Genomic DNA, 20717 nt, shown 5'->3' on the forward strand with positions numbered 1-20717 from the left:
CCCTCTACCTCCATTTCTTTCTATCCCAAACCAATCCCACTTCAATTACCTTTGTCCCATTTCTAATCTTCCCTTCATCTCCAAAATTCTCGAAAAGGTTGTCGCCTCTCAGCTCCACAAACACCTCACTAATAATAACCTTTACAAACAATTCCAGTCTGGCTTCCGTCCTTTTCACAGTACAGAATCTGCTCTTTTAAAAATCACCAACGACCTGCTGATGGCAGCTGACTCCGGTCTTCTTACAATCCTCATCCTCTTAGATCTCAGTGCAGCATTCGATACCATTTCACACAGCATCCTCCTAAATAGACTGGCAACCCTTGGTGTTTCTCATACTCCTCTCACTTGGTTTTCCTCGTATCTCTCCAACTGCAGTTTATTCAACTCAAGGCCCACACTTCAGAGTCACTCCCCGTCTCGGCTGGTGTATCCCAGGGATCAGTCCTGGGCCCCCTTCTGTTCATCACTTATCTTCTCCCCCTTGGCTACATTTTCCGTAATATCAACTTCCATTCCTATGCAGACGACACCCAGCTCTACATCTCCTCCAAACCGTACTTTTCTCTTCCACCTTCCTCTCTCTCTTACTGTCTCCAGGAAATCAAAGCATGGCTCTCCTCCAATTTTCTCAAACTCATCAGCAGTAAAACTGAGGTTCTACTTGTCGGTACGCCCTCCACTCTAACCAAGTCTCACAGTTTCTCCATCAACATTGACAGTTCTACCATTTTCCCCTCCCCTCAGGTCAAGAGTCTCGGCGTCATTCTCGACAGCACCCTATCATTTCAAACCCACATCAATAGCATTACTTGGTCTGCTTACTTCCACCTGTGTAATATCAATCGTCTGTGCTCATCACTCACTCCACATGCTGCTGCAATCCTTGTCCATAGTCTTGTCACATCCCGCATTGACTACTGTAACTCCCTCCTCTTCGGTCTTCCCAATAAATCACATTGCTTCTCCAGAACTCTGCTGCTCGTATCCTGACTTGCACCTCTTCCTTTAAACATATTTCCCCATACTTCAACAACTCCACTGGCTCCCAATAAAATACAGAATCAACTCTAAGTTACTGGTCCTCACTTTCAAAGGTATTCACAATCTGGCCCCTCCTTATCTGTCTGATCTTGCCACTTCCTTCCTGTGCTCTTAGGTCATCCTCCCCCATTCACCTTACTGTTCCCCCGGCCCGTCTCTCTATCATGGCGACGGCTCTGCTCCCCAGCTCTGGAAGTCACTCCCACCCGAGATTCGGGTCATTCCCATCATTCACATCTGCACTCAAAACCCACCTGTTTAAACTGGCCTACTCCTTATAAATCATGTAACTGTCTGTCTTATGTCACTTTTATATCAATGTCTTTTAATCTGTTTTTAAATCTTATGTAATTTTTTGTATTATTTATTTATTTTTTCCTTTGTTTGTGGTGACCTAGGGTGTAGAAAGGCGGCAAGAAATAAAATTTATTATTATTATTAAAACGGCTAAAAACATTGTAACATAACTTTTAATAATTACCTCTTTCCTTGAATGTAGTCACCGTTCTCTGTGCTTGATAATCTAACATTCACGAACAACCATGAACAGATACCTGGTCCATCTATGGAAGTCTTGGCAAGTTTGGAAGGACCAGAACAGGGTACAGTACACTCCATGTTAATCTTTGCGCTTCCTCCTTTCTTCACCTCAAGGCAGCGTATTCAATTGCATTTTAGATGACGTAATGATGCAGCAGTCTGTGTACAACCATGAACAGATACTTTGGAAGCACCAGCTAAGCACCGGCTCTAGCACCAACACCAAACCGGCACCAATTCGTCTTTGGTGCAAAAGGAGTCACCTTGAATGGAGCAACTTTCATATCTGGAATATAGACAATTGTATTAGTCATTTAAACCAATGACAACTCGGGGTTTAGACCAGGAAGCAGAGTTGTAGTCTTACACACTTCTCTGCAGTCTCCCACCTGCTGCCACCCTCCCAAAAGTCCATGACTGTCTGCCTCCCACCACCCAGAACGAATGAACCAAAAAGCACATAAATCATGAAAACAAATCAAAGCAATAAATATAACAGAATAAAAAAAATGAAAGCATTAAATGTGGCTCATGAATATGAGATCTCTTTTATCTAAGTCTCTGTTAGTCAATGACCTGATCAGTAATCATTATATTGATTTATTTTGGCTGCAGCAGGAGAATCCTGTTAGTATTAATGAATCTGCTTCACCTGATAATTTAAATTTTCATGTTTCTAGAACTACAAGCCGAGGAGGTGTGGCAGCTATCTTCCAATCAGAGCTATTGATCCGTCCCAAACCAAATATTAGTTCTACTTCTGCTGAATGCCTGACTCTCAGTCTATCTCACCCAAAGTGGAACCGAGATTAATCTGGTTCTGAGTCTGTGCTGGGGCTAAAACTGGTTCTGTGCTGGGGGTAACTCTGGTTCTGAGTTGAGGATAAATCTGGTTTTGAGTCTGTGCTGGGGAAAACTGGTTCTGGTGAAGAAACAGAGTGTGTTTAGTCAGAGGCTTCTTCAGACCTGCTGCAAGTCATCACCCTCCAGAACAAGGGCTTAAATGATTGATTGATTTCTAAAAATAATAATAAACATCACAGATCAGAGGATGGTGAGGAAGTCTGTAATATTTATTTTAACTGTTGTTGGCATTAATTGTCCCTGATCGTCCGTCTAAAACCAAATAAGAGTTCCGGTTTTTCAGTTGGATGTTGCATGTCAGCCACCTGTGAACCTGATGCCTTCTGATTGATATATCAATAAAACAATGGAAATCAAACATGTGTTACTCAGAGCAGTGCTGTAATGCTCATCAGATGTCCCCCTACCGATGATAACCTCCATGAAAAACAGATTTAAGAGGAACTTATACTGGGAATGCTGGACATCTAAATTCAACAGCATTTTGCTGGTGTGAAATAAGTGATCATTTCTAGCATCCAAACCTTTATGCTGAATTAAGGACACCTGTTCAGAGTTCATTATGTGTCCTTGTTCTGATAGGTAAAACTGTGTGGATGGGTTATACTGGAGTTCCTTGGAAGCTCAGAGCAGTGTTCAACAGCTGAGTTCCCAGCAGCGCCTGCTCCCCACCAGGCTGGAACTCTGCAGACAGCTCTCTGTACGTGCAGCAGACTCTGCGCTCGTGAACATCCTCCCGGTGAATGGCGTGTTTCCATCGATGCCTCGCCTCACCGTGTAGGCCTACTAAACATCTGCGAGGAAGACGCACAGCCACGTGGACTTCCTCTGCTAGTCCCAGCTCTGGCATACCCTGCTCAAGAGACATGGTGAGCGTTGTGTCTGATAACATGCTGATGGTGACCAGCCGCTCCCCCCACAGCCAGGAGTCGTCGAGGTGTGGGTCGATGGCTGAGCCTCGTTGCGGATGGTAGTCCAGATTGCACTGCTCCACCGGCTGAAAGCCCGCCAGGCTCGGCTCCAGCTGCATCCGGGCTACCAGTTTTTGGCTCAAAGCCGGGAGTCCGCTGAAGTCACCCATGCGTACCTTCCTTTTCTTAAAGTTCACCTTTGGGCCAAAGTCCTGCAACCACATGAGAGAACAATGTCATTTGATTAAAACATAAAAATAATAAATATTCTTACGGTTTTGCAGAGTTGGACAAGAAAATGTAGAGTTTCATCTGAACATTACCTGTTTCCTCCGACCAGACTGGGACTCATTCCATGAATCCTGGTCCATTGAGTTAATCAGCTCATTTTCCTCCTCCTCTGATATAAAGTTCTCCCACAGGAAGACACCAGGAAAAGGGAAGGATGCAACCTCTGCATCTGTGGAGTCAGCGAGCCTCGTCTCAGAGTTGTAGAGGAAATGATGGACAACCTTTATATAAGAAGAAAAAAAAGACAGAATAGAAATATAAGAGTTGAAATTGGATTTTTGCTTTACTTTCCCTCTCCTTCTGAAACAAATATTTGAAACCACTTTGTGTTGCATCATTGTATTTCTGCTTACATGAGTCAGATAGTGTCTGCTGTAGTTTAAACCCAGTCCTGCCACGCCTACCTCACTTACACTGCATGTTCAGGTAGATGGCCACTTTACCATCCCACAGATTCAACTAATTATATTTTTACCTTAATAACATAGATTTGGTCATGCCCATTTCAGAAAAATTAAACAATTCAGGAAGTCGATTAGGTTTGTTGCCTTCTTTTCCCCCAAATCTATTCCATAAAAAAAAACAAAACAAAAAAAAAACTGAACTGAACTGAGTTGGGAAAAATATTTTTAAATAAGTTTTAAAACACATTATTTTAGGTAGCAAATACTTTTAAATTAATTAAACTGTATTCTAAACAACTGAGAGAAAAAATTAGCTTTAAATTATAGAGATGTAATGTTCATGAATGAATCGATACTTTTGAATGGCTCTTTAAAATGAACGATGGGAACAGATTCACAGCTGTGAGCCATTCTTTTCACAAATTCAAAAATTTTCCACACTGCCTTCATCACATTTGTGACAGAATTTGCACTGACTGCTCAGGTTTATCCTTTTTTATCTATATTTTTCATATATTTTTTTAATCTTGTATAGTAGATTTTATATAGGTACATATTTTGATTGTTTGTCCTTATATGTTATGAAATTTTGTAAGATATTGTTAAGAACGAACCAGTCTTTCAAATGGGTCTTTGAAAGGAACGGCTCCTCAAGATCTGGCTCCCTTCAAAGAGCCATAAATCCTATCTCTATCAAATTATGATTTATTTCTCTTTAACCTGCAATGAATTTAGCAAAAATGATTCTGATGTCTAATACTCTAATACTAAAGTCTAATACTTTAGACAAGGTCTATTGTAATCTTAAACAGGCATATAAATCTGTCCCCCTCCCCCACCTGGGCATGTCCGACACCTTCTCTGCTCCTAGCTCCTGCATATACCAGCCTCAGAAGAAGAACTAAACCAATCACTATGATTATTAAAATCTGGCCAACAGTAGCACTTAATCAGCTTCAGGACTGTTTCCAGAGCACAGCGTGGTCCGTATTTGACCATATGGAATTGCAGGACTCACAGACATCATTTTATCTTACACCAGATATTGTACAGATTCTGTAACAGTGAATAAGCAGATAAGGGTTTTTCCCTATCAAAAGCCCTGGATAACATCTGAAGTGAAAACACTCTTAAAAGTACGAAACACCACCTTTAAATCAGGGGACAAGGCTCTATACAGTGTAGCCAGATCCAACCTGTGGAGAGGTATCAGGGCAGCTAAGGAAAAGGACAATTGAATCTTATCTTGTGAATAATGACTCATGGCGGATGTGGCAAGGGATCCAGCAGCTGACTAAATATAAAGGCAATTTGCATGCAAAGGTCAATGCAAATGTCTCATTAGCAGATGAACTTAACAGCTTCTTCGCCCGCTTTGCGTCATCGGGGCTGTCACACCACCTCATCAGCCCTCCAGCCCCCAGTGTCTCATTCTTCAGGAACATCAGATGAGGTGCGTATTGAAGTCGGTAAACCCACGGAAAGCTGCTGATCCAGATGGCGTGCTTGGAATAGTCCTTCGTACCTATGCAGACCAACTAGCAGGAGTCCTGATGGGGAGCTTCAGTTCATCCCTGTCTCTGGCTGAAGTATCGTCCTGTCTAAAGGCTTCAGCCATTAAGGACCTCGATGACTACAGAGCAGTGGCACTGACGTCTGTGGTGATGAAGTGCTTTGAGAGGCTTGTTCTCAGGCACATTAAAGAATGTCTCCCCCAAAACTCTGACCGACTCCAATTTGCCTATAGGACAAACCGGTGTACAGAGGATGCCATCTCCATGGCTCTGCACACAGCCCTGTGCCACCTGGAGCACCCTGGAACCTATGTCAGGATGCTGTTTATTGACTTTAGCTCAGCATTTAACACCATCAGTCCTGACATCTTGGTGGAGAAGCTGGCAAACCTGGACTTGGTGCCCCTGATGTGCTCCTGGATCAAGGACTTCCTGACCAATCGACCACTGGTAGTGAAGGTGGGAAAGCTCCACTCCTCCTCCCTGACACTAAGCACTGGCTCCCCTCAAGGCTGTGTGCTAAGCCTCCTAATGAGGGTGACCTCCTTTAAGTTCCTGGGGACCCACTTATTCGAGGACCTCACCTGGTCAGTCAACACCGCAGCACTCGTTAAAAGGGCACAACAGAGACTCCACTTTCTTCGGGTGTTGAAGAGGAACCACTGAGAGGAAACCGAGCCACCATAGAGTCGGTGCTGACGTACTGTGTGACGGTTTGCTTTGTGGCCTGCTCTGTAGCAGACAGGAACGCACTGCAGAGAATCACCAGGACCCACCCTGGCCAGTTTCAGCCTGCTACCATGAGGGAAAAGATTTATATCTTTAAAATGCAGAACAGGCTGAGAGACAGTTTTTTTCCCCATGGTCTGTCAGGCTGCTGAACTCTAACAATATAGTAAGTTGACCTTTAATAGTGCAGCTTACGTATTTATAATTTTATTGGTTTTATTCATTACTGCCCCCTGTGATATTGTATACATATATATATTGGATTTTGTATGACTGGTATTATAGTTTTTGCCTTGATATGTACATATGATTTTATTATTTGTGTTTAAAGGTACCGTCATAGGCAGCTACCTATAATTTCGTCATGCCTTCCTGTATGATGACAATAAAGTTATTATTAATATTATTATGCTACTTATCCTAATCAAATTTATAAATAAAGTCCTGATGATGCATTCTCTAATAATATATTTGCAGAATTTGCTAATCGGACGCCATCTTGCTGACGTAACGGAAGGGGAGGGACTTTCAACCAGTTTTTCAGAGCTGAATATTGGCGGCCACCGACTCAGCGGTACCGATGCAGGCAGAGGCTATTTTCTACTGTTTTAAGTATGAAGTTATTTGATCATAATTCTAATATAAACTGCAGCATGCTTCTTATCTCTTCTATCCCTGATGACAGTTATGGATCTGATCATTTGTTGGAGGCTGCAGTAGAGTTAGCAACGTAGATGTTAGCAGTTTTTAGCCGATTTTGCGGATGTAGATGGGCTATGGGCTATGTAGATGAGTGGAATTCGTGGATCTCACTTTTCGTGGATCTCACTTTTTGTCCATGCTGGCCATCCTGGTCTCCACCGATGAAGTACTGGCACTAGGATCTACTGATGAAGAGTAGCCGGCGGTCGTCACTGGAGTCCTGGCATGCCACCTTTGTTTGATGGGCCTGATTCTTCATCAGTAAAGCACCCGCTCATCATCCCGCTCCCATGGTGATAGCTAGTGGCTCCGCTCAAAGCAGAGCGTAAATCGGGCCATGTGTTGTTCTTTGATGGGCCTGAAATTCTTCTCATAAAGCGACATTGGTAAGTCTTCCTGCTTACGTGTGACATCACGCTGAAACGGCATCCGAGCTGGGAACGGAAAACCCGGACTGGATTCAAAAGAGGAAAACGGATCCTGCACCTTCCTATTCTACGTTTCCTGCACCTTGTATATTACTATTCTACGTGTTTTATAATGACAAGGGCAAAACTGTCATTATTATTGGTCCTAGGGACATTAACTGTATCCTCCATTTGTGACTTTGGCATTGGACTCAGCGGGATAAATAACTCCCGTCCAGTGAATCCATTCCCCTGGGGTACAATCCGGGGAGGAACGAGGGCATCAGTCTGTGCACCACGTCTATTTTATTTGCCTTTGTATCTTCACGTAGATTCCACTGATTTGTTGTATTTGAGCAGTGTAATGGCTCTTCAAGACAATTTTGTTACAAGCTCAATATTTGTCTCAAGAGTATTTCCATCCATAGAATCTACAAATGTATCGCACAAAAAAACACAATTTCTAAAACGCTTGATATTTTTATTGTTATTAATCTCTGGAAATGTCCCACCAAACCCTGGACCAGATTCCCCTGTTTTTAGTACCCCTGCTGAGTTTAAATCTAGAACTGGTCTTGGCATCATCCACTTGAATGTAAGAAGTCTGTTGGTAAAAATGGATATGATGCACATTTGGGCAGATATAATAGTTGTCTCTGAGACTTGGTTAAATAAGTCAATCCCAGATAATGACATACTCATAAAAGGTTATAATGTCTTCAGAACTGACCGGCTAAAAAGAGGGGGCGGTGTAGCCATTTTTGTTAAATCAAAGTACAAAGTAAATGTCATTTTGTCACAATCATTGACAAAGAAATTTGAGCTTTTAGCTCTTGATCTCGAGGTTTCTGATTCCCTACATATTACTGTAGTTGGCTGTTACAGAATGCCCTCGGCTGATAGCAGTGCTCATTCTTCCTTATTTGAACTGCTATCATCTTTGAATAACAAAGAAACTGTAATCCTTGGGGATTTAAACTGGAATTGGCTCCAGCCGGTCTCAAATGATCTTAAATCATATTGTGATTCTTTAAATCTGTTTCAACTTGTAAATGCTCCCACAAGACCAAATCCAAAGTTTCCTGAAAAGTCTTCCTTGATAGACCTGATTCTGACTAACACACCCTCAAAATACTCCCCGGCGGCCGTATTTGCTAATGATATTAGTGACCACTGTGTCATAGCAACCTCTCGGAACACAAAAATACCAAAAACCAAACCACACATTATTATAGAACGTAATACAAAACAGTTTTCTGAGCAAGGTTTTTTCCATGATCTCTATGAATTTGAATGGGACAGAATAACTATGATTAATGACATTGAATTTGCCTGGAGCTATTTTTACAGTGGATTTATAAAAATAATTAATAAGCACGCACCAATCAGGCACTACAAAGTAAAAAGCCGTATCAATGCATGGTTTACTTCTCACCTGGCTGACCTGTTGCATGAACGTAATGTAGCATGGGCACGAGCAAGACAAACCGACAATGCTGTTGATTGGCTTACATTCAGGAAACTACGCAACAAATGTACAGTTGAAATAAGAAAGTCCAAGTCTGATCATTTTATTAAACAAACAACTGAAAACCTAAATAATCCATTAAAATTTTGGAAAACAATAAAGTCCCTATCCGACAGTAGCTTAGGCGTTCAACTACCAACCAGCATAGTGAAAAACTCTCAAAGCATCACAGATAAGGACGAGATGTTGACATGTTTTAATGACCATTTTATTGCTTCTGGTTCTTTGTTCAGTTCCCTCAATCACTCACAGGACTTACACTTTCCCTCAGCAATAAATTATGAAGTCTCAAAACATAATTTTGTTTTTCAGCCGTTTACCATCTGTGAGGTATCACGTACCCTCAAGGAATTGGATATAACCAAAGCAGCAGGCCCTGATGGTCTAGAACCCTATTTCTTAAAACTCGCAGCAGATTTTATTGCTCCGTCATTGACATATATTTTTAACTTGTCCCTGGCCACAAATACAATTCCGCAAATCTGGAAATCAGCTCATGTTTTACCTCTGTTTAAGGGAGGTGACCCGACAGATTTGAACAACTACAGTCCAATATCAAAACTGTGTGTCCTGTCTAAAGTCCTGGAATCTTTAATAAACACGCAGCTTAAGAAATTCCTGACCACTGCAAATATTTTACCCATGTCCCAGTCTGGTTTTAGAAAGCGGCATAGCACAACAACTGCAGCTCTCAAAATTTTAAATGACATTATTGAATCGTTAGACAACAAACACTACTGTGCAGTACTCTTCATTGACCTCTCCAAAGCTTTCGATACAGTAGATCACTCTGTCCTTTTACAAACGCTTCATAACATTGGTATATCAGATCATACCGTAGGTTGGTTTGAAAATTATCTGTCTGACAGATCGCAGTGTGTCAGGTTCCAGGAACAAAAATCCAATTTCTCAAAAGTAGCCTCAGGTGTACCGCAGGGCTCTATCCTTGGACCACTTCTTTTTATTATTTATATTAGCTTTTTAGAAGGAAATATAAAAAATGCTAGTTTACACATGTATGCAGATGACACAGTTTTATACACCTCAGCACCTTCTCCTGAGCAAGCACAATCTCAACTTCAAATAGCTTTTAATCAATTACAAGAAACTTTTTACCACTTAAAACTGGTTTTAAACTCAGAAAAGACCAAATACATGCTTTTTACTAAATCCAGAGCAAGTCTTCCACACTTACATCCCATTAAATCAAATGATGGTTATCAAATTGAACTAGTTACACAATACAAATACCTCGGTATTTTACTCGACAGTTGTTTATCATTTAAACCTCATGTTCAGAAACTAGTCCAAAGATTGAAATTGAAATTGGGCTTTTATTTTCGAATCAAATCTTGCTTATCTTTCGAAGGTAAAAAGAAACTTGTTTCTGCTACTTTTATGTCTGTTCTTGATTATGGGGATGTTATTTATATGAACGCTTCCTTTGATACTTTACATGCCTTGGACTCTGTTTATCATGGGGCATTGCGTTTTATAACGAATTCTAAGTCATTGACCCATCATTGTCTTTTGTACACTCGGGTGGGTTGGTCTTCCTTGTCATTCCGGAGAATGAAGCATTGGTATCTTTTAATTTATAAATCCATCGTTGGGCTACTTCCCCCATACCTCAATAATCTCGTTGAGATGAGGAGTGATAGCAGCTATAGTCTGCGCTCTCAGGACTTACTTCTGTTCTCTGTGCCCCGCGTTCGCACTGATCTGGGGAAAAAGGCTTTCAAGTTTGCTGCACCTTACCATTGGAATGACCTACAGAAAGACCTTAAACTAAAAGACTTAGTGTCACTCAACACTTTTAAGTCGCTCTTAACTGAACTTGAAACTAAATCTTTTGCCTGTAATTGTTTTAGTTAATTTTGTTTGTATTGATCTTGTATTGTATTTATTATGTGTGAATGTGTGGAAGTATGTTGCTGTAACCCATTGTTGTAACTGTGCTGCTCCTGCTTGGCCAGGACACTCTTGCAAAAGAGATTTTTAATCTCAATGAGTTTTTATCCTGGTTAAATAAAGGAATAATAAAATAATAATAATAAAAAAAAAATGATTAATACTATAGGTTCTGTATGTTTATTCATGATTGTTGAACCTCCAGATTAAGCACTGCAGGGTCTCTGACGTAAACGAAATGGTCCTTGATCTGAAAACTGATTAGGAAACACCGCTGGTTTAGAAAACCGGTCCGTTTCCATGGTACAGCAGACTAAGCCGTACATCACTTTAGATAAGCGTCTGCAAAGTACCCATAAAGCACATAATAATGTTTGCTTTTATATAAACTGCCATTGTGTGTTCACCGTAGGTCACCGTGGCATCAAACCACCGAGCTAGCAGTGGCACTGAGGCATTTACCACCTGCGGGCTAGGACGCTGCTGTGGAGAGGAGGAGGCAAGAGAGAAATGTTTTAATAAAAAAAAAAAATTCCGCATCCCTGTTTTAGCGTCTTCATTACAGCATTTCATATTTTAAATGATGATTTCTAGTATAATCGGTTTCCTGTTGCCAGACGTGAACGTATCAGTTTAAACACTAATGAAAACACATGTATAATGTAAAGTACTTTAATTTAGTGAAGATATCTTTGCATGTTTAAAAGCTGTTTTATTAGTGTTTTAAATTGCACTTTATACTAACAGGTATGGGAGAGACATGCAGACACATGAACGTGTGCTGATGGTTTCTATTGTTATCAACTGAGATAGATTAATACAGTGGAGGCCACGGTTCTTTGTTTCACTAATGAGGCCTTTTAAAAGGCATTTAAGAGCACAAAAGTATGATGACACGCAAACACGTATGTTAACGTGATTTTGGAAGAACTTGGACGGATTGTCCTAAAAAAAAAAGGTATATTAACGGAGCGGCGCTGCTATTAGGCAGCATGTAGGGTCAAAAATAAATAAGCATACTTTCTAAGTCATGTGCAGCCCGAGGAGGATCCTGCGTTGGATGCGACAAAGTTTACAGGTGGGGTTAAGTCAGGAGTAAACAAAGTAAAATCAAGAGTTGGAATTTCATTCTGTAAATTAAGGCTCACTGTCAAAAGATGGCACGTCACTACTGGTAAGTGCAAAACATTAGTGCTGAATTTGGATCAGCACTTACCCACGATAGTGTGCACCACACACTACCTTCCAGTGCACTCATGCAAGTGCGCGGTTTGAGACACACTCTATGGTTTATTTTTGTCATGAAATGAAGTAAATCTTTAGTTAGCTTTAAGTACCTTCTTTTCTCTTGCCTCGTGTTGTGACTTCCCTTTAATTTTTTCACAGACGAGACACCGCCGGATCCCTTTACAAGCGCATGTATTACCACTGAACGTGCTATCTTCAGCCAACATTATGGTATGTTTACCAGAATACCTCCTTCCGATCATCCTCTTCTTCTTCTGCGGGAGGAACTGAAGCTCCACCGGTGGACACGACTGTCGCCACCTAACGGAGCGGAAGAGTTTTCCAACCGTTTTAAAATGAAACAAATTAACAGAATATAAACAGAAGGTAAAACTATGGCATGTGAAATTTCTGCAGTTTCAGAATGCATTTAGTCAATAAACGTACAATTTATTTATGAAGCTCTTTTTACAGATAAAAATCAATTTAAAAAAGTGCTGAACATAAAATGGGTACAACAACATAATAGGTTTCCTTAATAACTGCTTCATCTGGATTTTAAAAGAGTTCACGGAGTCGACCACACGGAGGTCCTTTTAAATGTTTTTATTGACATTGCTTGGAGTGCAAGGGTCAGATACTACATCTTTACGGCAAAGATAGCGCTACAATTTGCCTGACAGGCACAGCTCAGGGTAAAAACGCTCAATAGCAAACGGTCGAGGCCACGCCTACCGGAAGTACACAGCGTTTCCCCGGGAAAACTTGGTTTCTACGTTGTTCTTTAGTTCGTCAGCGTTGTCCAAGTGTTGGTATGTAATTTAATTAATTTTCCACTGCCTGTTGTTGGTTTATGAAAGATAATTGGCTGGTACATGAAGTGTGTTTATGCGATAAGTAATTTAAAATGCAGTCTGGCAAATGTTAACTACGAAGTTTAAAGGGAAGGTAATCGATGCTTCTAATCAACGTGGCAAACCTCATGTATAAATCAACCCTCAAATTCTTTTTTTTCACTAATCTCTTCTTGTTTTTATCGTTCTGGTAAATAATCATCGTAAAAGTGTGTTACTAAGCCTGTTGGTCATATATAGTTTTCATTGAGCTAAGGAAGAGAAACATTGGTTTGCTCACACAAATAAAGGAAGAACCCCCAAAATAAACCGATTTAGAAAAATGTTAGGACAAAAATCTTCCCATATATGCAATTAGTGTTTGTAGATACCAGTCTTCTTAACATCGTTTTTGTCACAGGTAATTGCAAACAGGAACTAAAATCTCATAACTTGTGACGGTTCATTTCCTTCCCTTCATGTCTGAATAATTATTGTCCCTTCAGATAAGCCATGGAGAGAATAACAGAGAAACTGTTACTGGAGAAAGGTTCTCCAAAAACCAACAAGCTGGAACAAATCAAGACCCTGAAGTAAGCATGCTGCTTTCAGTTTTCCTCTTTACACTGCTGTGTTGATGTTCTGTTTATTATTTGTCTTCTATTTACACAAATGAAGCAAGAAAATCTTTTGCATGAATTATAAATAACTAGATACAGTTTTAAAAGTGGACATAATAGAAGATAGATAGAACAGAATAATCGTTTATTAACTAGACATTTGATTAGATTTTTCAACGGACTGGTGGTTTTCCTCTGTTAAGTTTATCCAAGATGGGGCTGAAGCTTCAGGACCTGCCCATCAGGCTCCTGTCCCGCCTGCAGTCCCTGGAACGCTGGGATCTGTCTGCAAACAGGCTGCAGGAGTTTCCTAAGAACCTGGAGCTGCCGGCACTTCGTTACCTGGACCTCAGTGACAACCAGATGGAGGATGTCACCACTCTGGAGTCTCTGAGGGGTCTGGAAAAGCTCAAGATGGATGACAATCTTTACGTGACTGTAAGGACCTGACTTACTACTTCAAATTTTACTGGTGTTTATTTCTGCAGCTCCAGTGTGATTACCAGCTATAATACTGTTGAGACGGGCTTTTCAAGCTCGGACTGCTGCACCTGTGTTGTGTACAATGATGCAGGGATGAGTTGCCTTTGTTTAGCATGTGCAAGTAAAGGCGGATTTATGCTCGTGCAGTGTCTGCGTAACCGCTGTAGGCTCGACGTAGCTCTGCAGAGGCTCGACACCCACCTCTTCCAGACCTGAAATGCACCCCTGCTACGCAGGCGGTTACGCTGAGGTACTTCCTTGTGATTGGTCAGTTTGGGATCATGTGTTACCGGATATCTGTATCTTCTCGCTGAATTTGTGTGGTAACCACCGTTTTTAAAAACAATAACCAGTGGATCGAGTTGATGAGACACCACCCCTGCTGCCACCTTAAGATTAGGAAGAGAAACTGCAATACAACACCTACTACGCCACAACCGACTGTAAGCAGATGCCACACGAGTATAAATCCGCCTTAACGTGTAGCATGTGTGAGCTGCAATATTGACTTGAACGCTAGAGATGGTCATGCAAACAAGAGCATGAACACGACAGGTCCGAGGTAAAAACAATGGCGGATAGTCTTGTCTCCAACTACTGGCATCTGTATGAGTTTTCCTCCATGTACCTGAACAGCTGGCAACAGATTGGAAGTGTTTTGGAGGTTGATGTCCTGGAAATAAAATATGACCGGTCGATTGACCTTTTCTCTATTTCAAAGTCCAATTGTTGTGTATTCCCTCTAGCGCTGACCTCCAGTATTGAGCGTTTTTGCCACGTTGTTCTTGTCATTTGCAGCAAGTATTTACACAAACGTAGCTGAACGCTGATGTGTACGCTAGCGTTCAGCAAATGTATCCCAGCCCATAAGGTCCAAACGATGCAGAAAACGGCCTGATGTGCTGCTTGCTTGCAGTGCTGCATGACGGCAGGAAGTTCTGTGTTTGTGTCGGCTCAGGTGTTTGTGTGGAGTTTGCCTATACTCAGTAATTACTCACCATATTCTCGTTGGATTTACCCACCTGAAGCAAGGTGTGAATGATTATCTAAAGCAGTGATTCCCAAGAGCACAGGGGGTCCCTGAGGTTTTGAACATTAGAGCCATTGTGATTTATGTCCACAAATTGTCCCTGTTTTAAGGAAAAAAAAGTAAGGCTGTATGTTGTTCATTTAACTTTGGCTTTATCAAAGGACAGGACTCAACCAGAATACGTTATATATGGTGAGAATCTCACTTTTGAAAGCCTAAAACCAGCATGGTTTCAGCACAGGGTGGAGCAGGGGGTCCATGGCATTTTAGTATATGCATGAAGAGGTTCCCAGAGGAAAAAAGGTTGGGAACCACTGGTCTAAAGTACTCTGTGATGAACTGTGTTCCCACTATGAGCAGACCTGCAGTCCACTAAATTTAAAGTTTGTTTGGTGGGTACAGCCTGGACGTGTCACCAGTCCATTGTGGTATCGTGGACACTCAAAACGCTCACACTAGTGCATGTGTTTGGACTTTGGTAGGAAGCCAGAGTACCTGGAGAGCCCATGTATCTCCTGATGCTTCTGTTAAATCCCGGTTACATTTAAGACATTTCAGATTGCTCTGAGTTCCATCTGTTATAGCAGAATAATTAGAAACATCTCAGTAAGTACAGGTGTGAGAAGTAAAGAAGTAGAAAATAAATGATGAGTGATCTTACTGAGCTCAGAGTAACACTTCAATCCTGACGACTTCAATTGTTTTCTACGTCTTAGTGCACGTGTCAGAAAACGTGAGGAAATGTCAGGAACCTTGTTCTTTCAGCTTGTAACAGCACATCAGAGGGTGGTAACGTTGCTGTTGTTTCAGGTGAGTGACAACTACAAGCTGATGGTGTTGCTGCCCAATCTGAGAGTTTACAATGGGAAAGATGTCAGCACCACCGCCAACCACATACGCTATGTCTTCTGCGACAACCTGAGGTCCCGGGTATGAAGCGGTTCTCCTCTGTTTTATAATGATCCATTAGTTTGGGATCTCAGTATTCCTCATGCTTGTGTCAGTAAACGTTCATGTTTTTCTTTATAGGTCATGGCGGTGTGGGAGAGGAGCTTCAGCCTCCCGGATCCCATCATGGCGGAGAAAATGTCCCAGCTGGAGACCAACTTTGTAAACACTGCACGTCAGCAAGTCAAATATGGACCCAGTTCAGTCAGCGATTTCACCAAATGGAAGGTAAGTTTGGGTCAAACATAGGGATGGGCATTCGATTAAATTGTCTTAATTGATCATCGTGAGAATTAACGATCGATTATCGATTAATCATTAATATTTACATTAAAATTCAGTATTTATGGGGTATATTAAAATGCAGGGAAAATTAAAAAAAAACAGTGCGTTTCCACATTGAGATCTTTATTACAAGATGAACAACTCTTGTGGCAGTTAAACGGGATTCATTTAATGGTTACACTTGAAAATATGCGTTTTTAAGCAGCAGAGCCTACAGCTAGCAGCCGGTTCTCATAAACACAACTGACCCTCTTTTTGGCCAAAATAATAAAAAACAATCATGTTAATCAATAACCAAAAGAACATAAGAGTTAGGTCTGACAGGTTTTGCCAAATGTAACACAAAACTTTTTAAAAAAGGCACAGAGTTGAGAAAGAGGGTGAGAGCGAGCTCAGTGTACCTAACAATGAAATAGGCTCATTAACAAAGTTTAATAGAAAAATAAACAGTAACTCACATATAACTTCAGCACCAGTCTACTGATTTTTGATGAGAAAGATGAGCATGTTAACATGCTCTGGGGTCAGACGCGAACGCAACCTGGTGACCGTCAGTCCAGCCGTCGAAAACACCCGCTCTGAGGGGACTGACGTCGCTGTAATACACAGGTACCTTCGTGCTAACTTGGCAAGCCTGGGGAACCTTATTTCATTCATTTTCCACCAGTCTGTAGGGGTGCAATCCAGGGGTGGGGGAGCCTCCCTCAGGAAGTCCTGAAATTCTGCTTCAATGCCAGACTCACATTGAGTGGTATAGTACTCCCCAAGAAGTTGTGTCATAGCAGAGACCTGGGACTGGCAGGCCGTGACTCCAGTGTTTGCGCTCTCCTCGTCTGTGTCAGACAATCCAGGGTCCTTGTCTCCCCCAGGCTCAGGGACAGCTACCCTACCGATGTCCACTTCCTTTCCCAGTTCAACAAGTTTCACATTAGCAGCCATTTTCTGTACTGGTTTAAGAAAGCCCAGGTGCTTGTGACGAGGGTCCAACATTAAGGCGATCATGGGGGAGGATAACACAAACTCATCAGACTGAACCTGTAAATGATGGGGGAAATCAATAAGAAAGATCTATATCTAAATAGGCAACACGACGCAGATAAGAGGCAAGTATGCATATAATCAGGCCTACTCCAAGCACAGCAGCAACAGCCTACCGCTGCTCCACCAGCCGATCAAACATCTCAAACACGGAGTTCCACCGAGTTTTGCACGACTGGCTAAGCCGGTGAATCGGGAGGCCCATTTGCTCCTGTTTCCTTTGTAGTGCATTGGTTGCTGCAGTGCTGTGATTGAAGTGGCTAACAAGTTTACTAGCCGCTGATATTACCCGATGTAGATACAGTGAAAATCCGTCATTTATAGCCAACTGGAGTGTGTGCGCAAAGCAGGCAACTGAAGTCCAGTTCACTCTGCTGGGATTGTTGGCAACGACAATATTGGCTGCGTTGTCATGAACGCATGCAATAACTCGGTTTTCAAGTCCCCATTGTTCTACAGCTGCATTCATTTTCTCAGCGAGGTGATCAGCTGTATGTCGGCCTGGCAGGCTTTCTGTGAGGAGGACTGCTGAGTTCATTTGCCAGTCATCACTGATGTAGTGGCAGGTGATGGTGATGTAGCTCTCAGCTTCTGCTTCCGTTCTTCATAGTGCGTTTCTACCAGTCTGGTGATGGTACGTCGTGACGGAATGTGATATGCTGGTTCCAATAAGTTTATCAGTTGTCGAAAACCTTCGCCCTCAATAATACTTAAGGGTAGCATATCCATCTCAATGAACTTGCAGATCCCTTGGGTAATTTTCTCTGCCCGTTGTGCATCGCAGCTCCTCCGTGCTAACACAGAGTTGATGCTAGGTTGAGACCGAGAGCAGGAGGCACCCCCACTAACCAGGGTCGGATGTGCGTTGTTCAAGTGGTACATCATTTGCGTCGTGGAGAAGTTGTACTTAAACACAGCTTTGCAGTGTTGGCAGTGAACAGAGTCATTTTTTAAATTAAAATGGTCCCACGCCACACTTCGCCGTGACCTCTTCATGATTAGACTACTTTTGAGATACACGGAAACTTGCAGGTAACTGAGTAGGCTTGTGGAGTGTTTTTTTGGTTTTTTTTAACATTGCCCTCGTGTGGTTAAGTGTTGAATTACTGCCACATAGCAAAATTCACTGCATTCCTTCAAGACTCGCACCACGCAGCAGGACTTAAATTAGTTTTACTGATTTAAAAAAATGTCATCGACGAACATCTTAATGATCAATTAATCGATCATCGATTAATTATGCCCATCCCCAGTCAAACACTCCTGTTCTCTTTTCATCTTGTCATTTTTTAATAACTGCTTCTTTCCCTCCTTTAATTTCCAGGTGGAGATTTTAGCTCGGCAGTATCTGCGTTCGCTGACAGAGCTGAAGGAAGACCCTGACTCTAAAGAGAACAATGTAAGATAATAAAAAAAAATCCATTTTCTTTTATTAGTTGCAACCATATGAATTCCCTTATTAGTAAATATTGCAGGAAACATCAGCTCCAGCTTTAAATCAGCTGAAAGAAGCTAATCTTTGATTTTTGTCCTTGTGGCTCACAGAATGATGAAATCTTCGTTTCTGTTATCTAGGCTGTCTCAACGCCTCAGAAGAGGACACGAACTGAACCAGGAACGGATACCAACGTGCGTCTGACTCCTAAAAAGTTGCGCAGCGATCTCTCGGCTTCCTCGGCCGAGCACAGTCCTCACAGATCCAGCCTCCACCTCAAACTGGAGACGGTAACGCAAATCAGAATGAGTCCTCGCAAAACAAATAAAACTCCCGCCACTCCCACCAGAGGGCAGACGAGGGCTGAGACAGTCAGGAAGAGCCCTGCAGCTCAGCAACCCAATGAGGAGGAAGCTCCAGCTAAACGGAGGAACCATGGCAAAGCTTCAAAGCTGCAGAGAGACACCTACACGCTGCCCATCATGAAGACTTCCAGCAACATGCAGGTAAGGTCAATAAATAAAACTGGTTTTATTGATTCTGCTGCTAGAGGCTCCACAAAGGTGACCTGCTCTGATTTCTGCAGATGTTGTTTTTTGTTCCTGGAGAAGGTTGAAGTGCAGCTTTAGCAAAGGAGAGTCATGAATGCAGACCGTTGGTAAGACCAGCAAACACCGGGCTGAACGCTTTAACATGCTACGTTTTTCCTGTTGCTCCGTATCTTTGATCATCATCACCATCATCCCCACCACTTTCATCCCAACCATCATCATTGTTACCATTATCACCATCACCGTCTTCATCATTATTATGACCATCAACATCAGAATCAGCTTTATTCGCCAAGTTTAAACACCTACAAGGATCTTTTTTTGACAGAAGATGTTGTCACTCTAGTGCAGGGGTGGCCAACGTCGGTCCTCAAGAGCCACAATCCTGCAGGTTTTCTTAATTTCCCTGCTCCAACACACCTGACTTAAACTAACGAGCCATTGTGCAGATTCTTATAGGCTGTTGGATCCATGTAATTTGAGTCAGGTGTGCTGGAGCAGGGAAATTTGGAAAACCTGCAAGATTGTGGAAGTGATGGTGTTGTGGAAATTTCAAAGAATCACACACTGAATGAGAATAAAGCAAGGATGTTTTATTAAGAGCTGCAGCAATGGGAAATCACACAGTCAAACAGCTTTGGCTGAGCGAGTCCGAAGTCAGACTCTTAAGACACAGATAGTTATACCCCTGGTTGCATGCAGGCAGACAGGGTTGCTGTTAAGTAAAACAGCACAGTCTGGTTTCGATAACAACAACTCCTCTGAATAACAGAAGTTGACCTTTATCACTTCTGCTCAAGTAAAGGTGAGTGAGGATGCTATTCGCAGAAATGAAGAGGTCTCAGTCTAGTTCAAACTGAGTTCACTCAGTCATCTACATAGAGTGAAAATAACCCACATATGAGATGTGCAAAAACAGGTCTATTATAAGATGTGCATACTTCTGCATTTTTAAGCTAGCAGTGACAAAAACAACTTTCCTAATCACTCTTTACACAAACACAAACTTTTCCCAAATCTCATATGCTCTGAAATAAAGATATAACTTATATGAACTTATAGAATAAAAACAAAAACATATGAACTTTGACTAACTGTAATTTTCCATTACATCTGGATGGGAAGTAAAAAGTAATAAAATAAGTAAAGGAATTAAATAAGTAGGAAGTAATGAAACAGACTCTTATATAGTGGTGTCTACTGTATACAGAGCAGTATATGCAAATACAAATTACTACTACAAATATCAGATCAATATACCCTGTACGTGACGAGGTGCAACCAGTTAACAGTTTATCTGGTCAATTAAGTAGCTGCAGTGGGGAAGAAGCTTTTCCAATTTCTGTTAGTCCTGGTCTGCAGGGTTCTGAGGCGCCTGTTAGTCCTGGTCTGCAGGGTTCTGAGGCACCTGTTAGTCCTGGT

The 20717-nt window shown here is 41.8% G+C and overlaps 2 protein-coding genes across 5 annotated transcripts in view; one reads left to right on the forward strand and one right to left on the reverse strand.

The window, feature by feature from the left end:
- Window positions 1-2617: 2617 nt before the first annotated feature.
- Window positions 2618-12312, reverse strand: alkbh4 (alkB homolog 4, lysine demthylase). The gene is made up of 3 exons (XM_042008001.1): window positions 12183-12312; window positions 3683-3871; window positions 2618-3571 (listed from the first exon to the last, which is right to left on the reverse strand). Exons 1-3 carry the CDS (start codon window positions 12297-12299, stop codon window positions 3050-3052), a joined length of 828 nt encoding a protein of 275 aa, XP_041863935.1. The 5' UTR covers window positions 12300-12312; the 3' UTR covers window positions 2618-3049.
- A 505-nt stretch (window positions 12313-12817) lies between these two features.
- Window positions 12818-20717, forward strand: part of lrwd1 (leucine-rich repeats and WD repeat domain containing 1) — a 23092-nt gene continuing 15192 nt past the window's right edge. For 2 of the 4 annotated variants that reach the window (XM_042007995.1, XM_042007999.1), the window contains exons 1-7: window positions 12818-12884; window positions 13412-13498; window positions 13729-13963; window positions 15849-15968; window positions 16068-16214; window positions 18634-18708; window positions 18885-19250. In XM_042007995.1, the coding sequence (XP_041863929.1) occupies window positions 13419-13498; window positions 13729-13963; window positions 15849-15968; window positions 16068-16214; window positions 18634-18708; window positions 18885-19250 (1023 nt within the window). In that variant the 5' untranslated portion in view covers window positions 12818-12884; window positions 13412-13418. Of the gene's footprint in view, window positions 12885-12910; window positions 13021-13145; window positions 13327-13411; window positions 13499-13728; window positions 13964-15848; window positions 15969-16067; window positions 16215-18633; window positions 18709-18884; window positions 19251-20717 lie in introns of those variants that run through there. The other 2 variants (XM_042007998.1, XM_042007996.1) reach the window with 2 other exon arrangements.

Source organism: Melanotaenia boesemani, chromosome 15 (genome assembly GCF_017639745.1).
Source record: "Melanotaenia boesemani isolate fMelBoe1 chromosome 15, fMelBoe1.pri, whole genome shotgun sequence".
Lineage (NCBI taxonomy): Eukaryota > Metazoa > Chordata > Actinopteri > Atheriniformes > Melanotaeniidae > Melanotaenia > Melanotaenia boesemani.